We start from the raw sequence: 10,644 nt of genomic DNA, 5'->3' as shown, positions 1-10,644 counted from the left end.
AACACAAAGTTCACCGGAATTGACATGAAACATACACTACAACTAGTGGTCTTGAAGGCTTTAACCGTCACAATCTACTACTATATTGCAACAAAAAAAAAACAAAGAAATATTTATTTTACCTTGAAGGCTTTTCGTCGAACACCTGTTTTGGCACGAAGATGAATTTCAGCCGGCATAACACGCCAGGGCCGAGGCGGTCGCAGGGCCGGCTAGGAATGAGGTCATGGTTCTCCTGCTGCCATCGGGAAGCCAGGGATCTTGGCCAGAGCTACCGTCGCCACGTTGGCCGATAGCCAAGAGCTTGGAAAGAGCAGCGGCTCGGCGGTTACGTGGGGGATGGAGCGGCAGCTAATCGACCTCCATGGTGATTCCTAGTGCCTCGGTATGGCGGCGGAGGGGCGGGAAGCTGTCAGAATCAATGCAAATATGCGAGGGGCAAAAATTTGGGCTCCCCGAATTCATCACTACTTACAGGCTGTTGGAGCATTATTTTGAACCCCAAGTGTCTTAAACGGATTTTTTGCTTGGCATGATGACGTTTTTTCTTTAAAGACACTCTTAGTCCCCACGAATTCTACCTCTTCATTGCAGATTTATATTTAGTAAAATGGTTTCTCCCAATTCCCATTATTGAAATCCACAGAGAAGATCATCATCTTAGTTGCGGTTTCATGACAACTTCGCCATCTAAAAATCCCTAGGAGACAGACTTGGACGGGCTGACCGACCGGCTTATTGGTCTTGTAATTTTCAGTTTTCCTACAAGGATTGCTCTCCTTCCCCATATTTTCCTCGACGAAGACCCATCTGTGTCATCGTGCGTCTTGGCATTAAGTCTTCCTTGTTCCTACTTGGCTAGTACTTCCACGTACATGTTCCAGTCCATTTAACTAGGGTCAAGCAATCAAAGATCCGGTGCCGTTCCAGGCACATGTACAATTTCCGCCATGGCAGTTCCGTTCCGTTCCGTCAGTATAATTTCCTGCTACGGGTGGACACATGCGACAAAAGCCAAAATAGGCCCATGCTTTCTCCGCTATCGGCGTCGAGCTTTTGAAATAAGAGCAAAATATAAGGCTGGTCACAATGGGGAAGAACTTAGGAGTAACATCACACACTCCAATACAACTTTGCTTATGTGGCACATATTTAATGAAGAGAGAGGTGCTTGTGGTAACTAGCTAAGTTACCGGAACATCACACACTCCAAGAAACAATGAGTCTATAACCTAATAAATACATCGTTGCATGACACTACATAGATGTTCCTACCCACTATGAAGGTAGTAACATAGTCTAGGGAAGTGTGTAAGTTACTAGCTTATGTTCTTGCCCATTGTGACCAGCCTAACAACGTATGGCGTCTTTGCTTGCGTGTCCGCCTATCACTTCCAAGTTCCTGCCATGTCTTTCTTTAGCCATCTCCGTCACGCTATTACTGATGGATGCATGGGAGCAAACATGCCTTTTGCGGTGCTTTTCGTTTTTCCATGTAAGGGCATCTTCAACCCCGCGCTTGAAACGCCCGAGCTGTACAACACCGTACCTCATCGGTTTATGGACCCAGCTTGCCATTCAACGCGTTATCTCATCGGTTCATAGACGCGTCTGGTTATTCAAATTCTAGCAAACCGGACGCAAAATTGAAGAGCTTTGTGGGTGTTTAGATCGTTGCCACGTAGAATTCTGACACTCCTGGCCCACTCAAATCTCCCATCCAAGCCACTTTTCTCTCGTTCCACTCCTACTTCCTCTTTCTCTGCATCCACACCCTCCTGGTCTAATGCTCCGTTGTACCTCTCCGGCCGCTGTCCAGGCATTGCTGGACATCCAAAGCCCCACCCACGCGTGTATCCGTCTTGGACTATGCCGACATCCACCCAAGATCTGTCCATGGTCAAGTACCCTCCGCCCCCCTGCCGATACCGTCCATGGCGGAGTGGCGGACACTACACCCGGCAGGTGTTCGGTCAAATCCTATTGAGCTTTTTTGTCGAACTTCTTGTTGTTATATGAAGTAAGCACGATGGTAGGGTACTCGGTGATGAAGGATGAGTTGTTGTGTGATGCGTGGAAGGTTGTATCTACAGACTTTACAGGCATGAGGTAAGGGGGTTCGACCTTTTGTCAAAACGTGCATGCTTCGTTTCTCAATGTTGATGGTAATCTGCAACCCTAGACCCAAACGCGGTGTTTCTTTTGTAATTTAGTCTTGGAGCATGTCCCGCATGTGCTATGTGCATATGACAGCGACATCAGTTGCATGCCTCTCGCATAGTGAGTTGCATCAAGGCACGGCGATGCAGGAAGCTTTGTCGTCCACACGAAACAGCCCCTGTTGATCGATCATCCTTTGCCCTTCCATCATCATCTCCTCCGCCGACATATTATACCAACGACAATCCCTTCCTCAAAAAAGCGCTCGCGAGCGATGCAGTGAAGGTGCCGTGGCTCCGCAATGTCTTCGATCAGGAGGCCTTCCATGACCATGACCCGTGGGACGCTGTGAGCGACGACATCGACATCGTGGGCAACACACGAGTTCGCCTAAACCCCCACCTCATGCCACATCAGCCTTACCTGTGGGTCCCACAGATCAGAACGAGCATCGTGGCATCTTTTTGAGAGATCAGTGTTCTCTAAAAAAAATATTGCGGTGGAAGGTGGTTTTCTGCGTAAAAAAGGAAAACAGGCTGTTTTTTGCAAAGTGGGCCCAAACTGAGGTGGTCACTGCGAATTCCCCTTCTTCGTTGCGGTTTCATGAAAACTTCGCCGTCTGAATTCTTAGGAAACGGACTGACCGACCGACCGATGTGAACACGGCGGCTCCGGTCAGTCCCCTCCTCTCTCCGCTCCGCTCTAGTCGTCTTTCCTCCCCCCCGAGCTCCATAAAATAAGGCGCGCAAGCTACTCGTGCCGGCAGCTTCCTCCACCTCCCTCTCCCTCTCTTCCTCCCTCCCCCCTCCCTCTCCCCGATCCATCGATCCCTGGGGTCTCGCCGCCGATGGCGGGGTCGATCCGCGTCACCATGGAGGTCGGCGCCGACGGCGTCGCGCTCATCACCATCTGCAACCCGCCGGTCAATGCTCTGCACCCCATCAGTAAGCGACGGCCTCGGTCTTCATTCCTCTTCTGTTGGGCCTCTTCCTGCTAGTCTAATAGTCTAACGCCGTGCGCCGATTCGGCCGGTTCCCCTTCTCCGCGCAGTCATCGAGGGGCTAAAGGAGAAGTACGCCGAGGCCCTTGATCGCGACGACGTCAAGGCCATCGTGCTCACTGGTGAGATTTTCCTTGCTTTACCACCACCCCCCTGCCCCCCTCCCAAAGGATGCAGATGGTTGACTTTTGGTCTGTCTAGTGATGCTTTTTGATGTGATTGTTGGCGGAATTGATGTTAGTGAGTAGCAATCCCTGTTTTGCTCTGTTTTGATGTTGTTCTGTCTGCTCAAATTCGTTGACCACCCAACTATTTCTTGGTTTGGGGTTATCCTGGTATATGTATTAATTATAGTACGGTTGTGGAGCTGTCGCCATCGTATCTTTTTATTTGTGCTGATCCCAGTCAGCTTTGTGATTGTGTTGCTTCAGTTTTTATGATGCTAACCGCTTGGCTGAAAGTGGGAACCTCGCTAAAATAGTTAACTGAAGTGCGAAGGGGCCATCTGTTTGCTATATACTTTCAACTACACGGAAGCTCCCCTGTTTCTCCACAGATCAAAAAAATGGGTACTGGGTGTTACTTTTGCTATATTAGAAGGACATACATTGACTAAATCTATATAGAAGGCATGTATGGTGCTATGATTGGCATATTTCTTGTTTTGTCACTGCACAGAGGGGGCCTTACAGAGTTGTGCATTCCAGGGATGTGGGAAGGGGGTTAAAAAAAATTCAGTTCATGGAACTTACTATTTCTGATACTTCTTGCTGTTTTGTATTCATATTATTAATTACTTTAAATTTTATAGGCGCGGCTGGCAAGTTTTGTGGAGGCTTCGATATCAATGTATTCTCAAAAGTTCATGAGACTGGTAAGGGGGTTGCCTTCATTTGTATGGTTGACAAACTGATTGTTAAGAGCCTAGCTTTTTGGACCAATCTGTTCTGTTTTCTTACACATTTAACATGGTTTTGCAGGAGACGTGTCCATTTTGCCTGAGATGTCTTTTGAGCTTGTGTCGAATATGATGGAAGGTTTGGCATTTTTGTTTCTAATTATTTCATGGTTTCTGTTGTCTATGAATGACGGAACTCTTTAGGCACCTCTAATTTGTATCGAGATCATGAAATCTGGGCCTGATTGTAAAAACATGTTTACATGCAGATGGCAAAAAGCCTTCTGTCGCTGCAATTCAAGGCCTTGCTCTTGGCGGTGGTCTAGAGTTGACTATGGTCTGTCATTTTTGTTGCTTTTCTGCTGAACGTACAGCTGATTCTTTACCCTGTATCTGAACCAAAGTCCTGTTTATCATGTAAATGAACAATTTTTTTTTCAGGGTTGTCATGCTCGGATAGCTACCCCTGAAGCTCAACTTGGATTACCAGAGCTAACTCTTGGCGTGATTCCTGGAGCTGGAGGTAGGGAACTAGGGATACGTCTTTTTCCGACAGTTTGAACTACTGCTCTTATTTGCTTGCTTTGTATTGGATTCTGTCATGGATCTGAAACTTTTCTACTTATCATGTAGGAACTCAGCGTCTACCGAGGCTTGTAGGTCTGCCCAAAGCAATAGAAATGATGCTGGTGAGTCGAATCTATCTTCTGTGTTAGTTGTTATGCTGACCTAGCTGTGGTCAGATAAACTTCGTGTCCTAAGTTGATTAACATATGCAAAGTAAATTAGACAGAAGGCATATAATAGTGAAAACCAATTTTAAGTGAGTGGCTTGAGTTATATTCATTCATATTCAACCCTGGTAGTAATAAGGTTTCCAAAGAACAATGAATGTTGAAAAACTAGAGCATAAATAAGAATCTCAATTCAAACTGTAAATATGCCTGGTACATGTATGTAGCACTGAACATATCAGGCACCCATTTTTTTTCTGAACAAGGAGTGTATATGTAATAATGCTCATCTGGAAATTAGTATCATCCTATCTTGTTTCTTACTCCTATCATGCTCAGTTATAATAAATGCATTCATAAAATTTGCTTCAGCAATCGAAGTTCATTACAGCCAAGGAAGGAAAAGAACGTGGTTTTATTGATGCGCTTTGCTCCCCTGATGAGTTGATAAAAATGTCACGCTCTTGGGCTCTGGAGATTGCAAATTACCGTAAACCTTGGATAAGATCTCTTGGCAGAACAGATAGGCTTGGTTCACTGTCTGAAGCTCGTGCTGTATTAAGTATGGCAAGGCAGCAAGCAAATAAGGTTGCAGCAAACATGCCACAGCACCAGGCCTGCCTAGATGTTATTGAAGAAGGTGCACTATATGGAGGCCATGCTGGTGTTGTGAAGGTTTGAATTTCCTATTTGTCTTGGTACACATGCTAATATCATCTATGTGCTTCTCTTAGTTAAACAGCTAGCTGGGCACCATATCTCCCCAAAACTTCTAGAGCTTAGACTAGTCTTCTTATGTCAATTGAGAACTATACTAGTCCATTGCCAATATGCCCTGATTCAGTAATTGCTGATAAGCATAATGTAATAAAGGCCCTAAGTAGCCATGTCTCTACAGTGACAGTCAGTTTCTCAGAAACATTTAGATTCCTTAGCTCATTTTTGCCCAGAGTAACAAATTAACTTGGCAAAATCTTGGTATCACTGCTATGCATAACTTGGGCTCCATTTGGCATCATGTTGGATTATTATAATACAGCTTATCTACAAGGTTTTTTGTTTATCTACTTTACTGTTTGTTTAACCAACTCATCGTACTTCCGTGGTTTTTGTAGCAGCAGATTATAAAACAAGTTCAGCACAGAACAATTTAGCAACCGCAGACCAAGCATTAAAAATTATAACAAACCTCCATGTAGTATAGTGATGACAATAATTGTTTCTTTGTTCTGTTGTTTATTATTCCTTATGCATGTGTTTGGTGTACCTAAATAATGCAGGAAGCAAAGGTTTTCAAGGAGTTGGTAGTATCAACCACATCAAGGGCACTTGTCCATGCATTCTTCGCCCAGCGTTCCACCACTAAGGTTGTCCTCAAAAGTATAGTATTCTGTTTAACTTTTCTTTTCCTGATTCACTTCTCATGTGTTGCAACTGTCTTAATTTCGCTGCACATAGTTAATTACCATGCAACCAAACTACGTTATAGAATATGATACATGATACTCCCTCCGTCCCAAAATAAGTCTTATTTTGGGATGGAGTATTAACTAACCATGCAACCAGACTACATTAGAGCATATGATACTTGGTCTTAACTAAGCTTTGCTCAAATTGCAATGCCATATGTGAACACATCAAAGCTAAATTGCTGCAAGGACGTCATTTGATGTGTAAACTTTTGTTTTGCCCCCTTTGGTTATTTGTAACCTGGTGTGCTGTCTGACTTATACAGTTGATTCTTGTAGGTACCAGGTGTTACTGATATTCAACTCAAACCTAGGAACATAAGAAAAGTTGCTGTTATTGGTGGTGGTCTTATGGGTTCTGGAATTGCAACAGCCCTTCTTGTTGGCAATATATCTGTTGTCCTCAAGGAAGTAAACCCTCAATTTTTGCAAAGGGGACAAAAAACAATAGCAGGTCAATTTTGTGATACTACTGTAGCATTTCTTGTTTTTTTCTTTCCAATAGATATTTGGATTGTGATTTTTGTTGATGTAGTGTTGAAACATCAAGTTACTATAAATGATATTACCGAACAACACTGATTTTCTTTTGCACAGGAAATCTGGAGGGCCTTGTCAAAAGAGGCTCATTGACCAAGGATAAAATGAGCAAGGCCATATCACTTCTCAAGGGTGCATTGGATTATTCAGATTTCAAGGATGTTGATATGGTTATTGAGGTTGTCCTCGTATGACTTATGATTTAAAGAAGACAAAATAGTTGTGCATATATATTAGGGTCCCTCTAGTGCGTGAGGCAAATATTCATGACATTGTAGTGCATTAACGAATCTTATGAAGGTTCCCATAAAAATGATTATGGGGAATTTTGATAGATAGGTTTGATATGGTTATGCAATCTATTACATAGTCACGCAGCACACTTGCTTGTTAGGTTCTTATGCATATCTTCTTTTCTCGTAGGCTGTTATTGAGAAGGTTCCTTTGAAGCAATCAATTTTTGCTGACATTGAGAAAATCTGCCCACCACATTGCATACTTGCAACGAACACTTCCACCATCGATTTGAATGTTATTGGCGAGAAGACAAATTCTCAAGACAGAATTATTGGGGCTCATTTTTTCAGGTATGTTGTTTCTTGTGGGTTATGGTTTAGCAGTTCCTGAAAACCAGCAGTGTTCCAACTTAAGAAGTGCACTAAGGACTTAGGCATCAAGGTGCTGGAACACATCATATCAATAAAATTTGTTAACAGGGGCATGTAACTATCAAATTGTTGACACCATACATTACCAATTTAACTCCATGCATCTAAGTCATGCTGCAAAAGAAAACTTGTTCTTCAGAGAAGGGAAATTGATGGTTATGCAAGTTGCTACCAGTGAAGTTAGCCATAATTTTAAGTGTCAATGTGCGAACTTTGCATGGAAGTTCCGTAATATTCTGAAGTTAGTAGATGTAGGAGGGGTATTCTTGGTGTCAATTTACTACATGATAATTTGTTCTGATTTGTATTCTAATTATTGACTGTTGTTTTTGGAACATCTATATGTAAAAGCATGATTTCTAGTTTATGTAGGTTGATTCAAACACAAAAGAGGCAATAACCGAACAAAACCTTTTAACAAGTATTTTTTTTGCTGAAGGGATATCAAAAAGTAAATCACAAGTCATTCTTCCAAATGGATAACCATCATCAATTCCTGCAGGAAAAAATGTATAAAAATTGTTCTGCTCTTTAATAAATCGCAAAACTATGTTTGCATGTCCCAAATGACATGTGGCCGGTTGCTGTTTGTTTTAGTACAATTTGAAGCTAGATGCCTATGTCTTCATAAGGTAGCAGCGGTTGCAATATTTTCTTATAAGCATCAATTTTGGGGAGTTAGCGAAGCTACTTCTATTTAACTTCGAAACAAATGTCCGGAAAGTATGTTACGGACACGAGATTATGGAAATAATAGTCCTTCAGTTTTACTGGTTTGGATGATATATTGATCCTTCAAGCTTTACTTGCTTACTGAGAATGCGACGTGCTAATGTTATGTTATTTGCAGCCCTGCTCATATTATGCCCTTGCTTGAAATTGTCCGGACGGAAAAGACATCACCACAAGCTATCCTTGATCTCATTACAGTTGGGAAAATAATAAAGAAAATCCCCGTTGTTGTTGGCAACTGCACAGGCTTTGCAGTAAATCGTACATTTTTCCCTTACACACAAGGTGCTCAGCTTCTAGTTAGTCTTGGCATTGATCTTTTCAGAATTGATCGAATAATAAGCAACTTTGGCATGCCAATGGGACCTTTTCAGTAAGTTCTTCGACTCTGTTTTTATGTCCATGTGAAATAATGGCCAATGGTCTCAAATTAGGTTCCTTTTATGAATAGCAAGCCAATGTTCCCATTCAACTATGTACATTTTTTTTCTATTTCTTGATTCCAGTGTCATGTATTGTTCTTTCAGTTTGTTAGGATAAATCAGATGCAACCCACTTCAGAGCAGTTTTAGTACTCCCTCCGTCCCATAATATGAGACGTTTTTTTACACTACACTAGTGTCAAAATACGTCCTAGATTATGGGACAGAGGAGTATAATATTATGGTCCACTATGGGCATGTATTTGTGATAATAGTACTCTAGGGGGAAAAGTGATTTATTAGAATGTTAGCAATCAAGTAATACTATTCATCACCCAGGGTGCAGAATAAGTTATTCTTCACCTGAGGTAATCTTCATATCGTTTCATAAATAAATTACATTTGGAATACAAATAGTTACATTCATACTATGTAAAATTTGGCACAAGAAAACAAAAATATAGGTTATAAAGACTAGAAAAAATGCATTTTATGTATATTTTACACTATGTTTTTACATTTGTAATTTTACGTAACATAAAATATTTTTTACGGTGATTATATATTTTCTTACGTTCTCTTTTTACGTATGAAATAAGAAAAAAAATTACGGAACGTAAAATTACGGTGCATTTATGTTAAAATAAAGGGGGGGGGGGGGTGAAGAATAACTATTCCTCACCCAGGGTGACGGATAGTCAATCCCATATCAAACATTATTTGCCTTAAATGATATTGTAATATATGTTAAATAGAAATTGATGGTGAAAACTGTGTTCTGCTTTAGAGACCATGTCAGTGTCAAAACAATTAACTGACACCCAACCATCTTTGGAATATGCTTGTTGTGCTGCTAGCTTGCTACAATGCACAATGCAGTGCCCAGGCATCACCCACTGACTCTTTCAATTTTTTTAAACATGATTCACATGAGTTCTTATGTTTGACTGTTTCCATTCCCCTACAGACTCCAAGATTTAGCTGGATATGGAGTAGCCTTAGCAGTAAAGGATATCTATGCAGCTGCCTTTGGAACACGGAATTTTAACTCCGTTCTAGTGGATTTGATGGCGGAGACTGGGCGGCAGGGTATGCTTCTGAACCTGCTTTTGCTCCAGCTATGGGTTACAGTAAATAGGATGGGTTGTGACCAGACCAATAGTTACTGCACCATTTCTATAAATGCATTTTTCACAACTGAAATTTCCCTGTTACTTAACAGGAAAGAGCAATGGAAAAGGTTACTACCTTTATGAGAAGGGTGCGAAGCCAAAGCCTGACCCTAATGTTCAACATGTGATTGACGAGTACAGAAGACAGGCAAAGACAATGCCGGGTGGAAAGGTTTCACTTCCTCTTTCTAACTGTCTGACATTTTTTCTGCATCTATGAAAAGATGTCGTGCTACCTCATTTGTTAATGAAAGGTTTTCCTGATACCGATACATTGCCTTGCTTGCAGCCTGTTACTTTATCAGATCAAGATATATTGGAGATGGTTTTCTTCCCAGTCGTTAATGAGGCATGCAGGGTCATGGATGAAAACGTGGTGATCAGGGCTGCTGATCTTGATATCGCATCTGTTCTTGGGATGGGCTTTCCTAAGTACAGGTAGGCAGTTGCTGCTTAAATCTCTGACTGTCCTAAATCCTAGTTGACCAGTGACAATCTGCATTCACTTGAAATATGATTAAATGAGATATACTGGTTGAGATTCTACTGCTGGTTTTACAGCTTATGAACCTAATTTAACACTTACGTAGGCTAGCATTGTCTGTCTTATATCAGAATTGATTTAACACCAATTGATTTTAGCTTAGCACTTGAGGCTAGTGAGTTAGCCCTATAGCTGATTGTTTTTCAAATCGCCATGTTCAGGCCTTCTTCCCAATTTAGTTGATAGCTTTAATGATACTCAAGTACTAGTTTTTAGTTTAATTAAATATATCTGCAACCTATAGTTTACCAAATGAAGGATACAGTCCCTGTTGGTTGTAGTCCGCTGTGTAATGTGTATTTTTT

At 41.7% G+C, this 10,644-nt stretch overlaps 1 protein-coding gene across 1 annotated transcript in view; it reads left to right on the top strand.

The window, feature by feature from the left end:
- Window positions 1-2,803: 2,803 nt before the first annotated feature.
- The window catches only part of LOC119266989 (peroxisomal fatty acid beta-oxidation multifunctional protein-like), a 9,090-nt gene continuing 1,249 nt past the window's right edge, over window positions 2,804-10,644 (top strand). The window contains exons 1-16 of the mRNA XM_037548276.1: window positions 2,804-3,104; window positions 3,211-3,282; window positions 3,972-4,034; window positions 4,141-4,197; window positions 4,328-4,395; window positions 4,500-4,581; window positions 4,692-4,747; window positions 5,165-5,467; window positions 6,073-6,159; window positions 6,541-6,715; window positions 6,859-6,980; window positions 7,225-7,388; window positions 8,320-8,574; window positions 9,591-9,712; window positions 9,846-9,967; window positions 10,085-10,233. Of these exons, the coding sequence (XP_037404173.1) occupies window positions 3,008-3,104; window positions 3,211-3,282; window positions 3,972-4,034; window positions 4,141-4,197; window positions 4,328-4,395; window positions 4,500-4,581; window positions 4,692-4,747; window positions 5,165-5,467; window positions 6,073-6,159; window positions 6,541-6,715; window positions 6,859-6,980; window positions 7,225-7,388; window positions 8,320-8,574; window positions 9,591-9,712; window positions 9,846-9,967; window positions 10,085-10,233 (1,994 nt within the window). The 5' untranslated portion in view covers window positions 2,804-3,007. The remainder of the gene's footprint in view (window positions 3,105-3,210; window positions 3,283-3,971; window positions 4,035-4,140; window positions 4,198-4,327; window positions 4,396-4,499; window positions 4,582-4,691; window positions 4,748-5,164; window positions 5,468-6,072; window positions 6,160-6,540; window positions 6,716-6,858; window positions 6,981-7,224; window positions 7,389-8,319; window positions 8,575-9,590; window positions 9,713-9,845; window positions 9,968-10,084; window positions 10,234-10,644) is intronic.

This window comes from Triticum dicoccoides, chromosome 3A (genome assembly GCF_002162155.2).
Source record: "Triticum dicoccoides isolate Atlit2015 ecotype Zavitan chromosome 3A, WEW_v2.0, whole genome shotgun sequence".
In the NCBI taxonomy this organism is placed as follows: domain Eukaryota; kingdom Viridiplantae; phylum Streptophyta; class Magnoliopsida; order Poales; family Poaceae; genus Triticum; species Triticum dicoccoides.
This window is presented reverse-complemented; position numbering and strand designations above follow the sequence as displayed.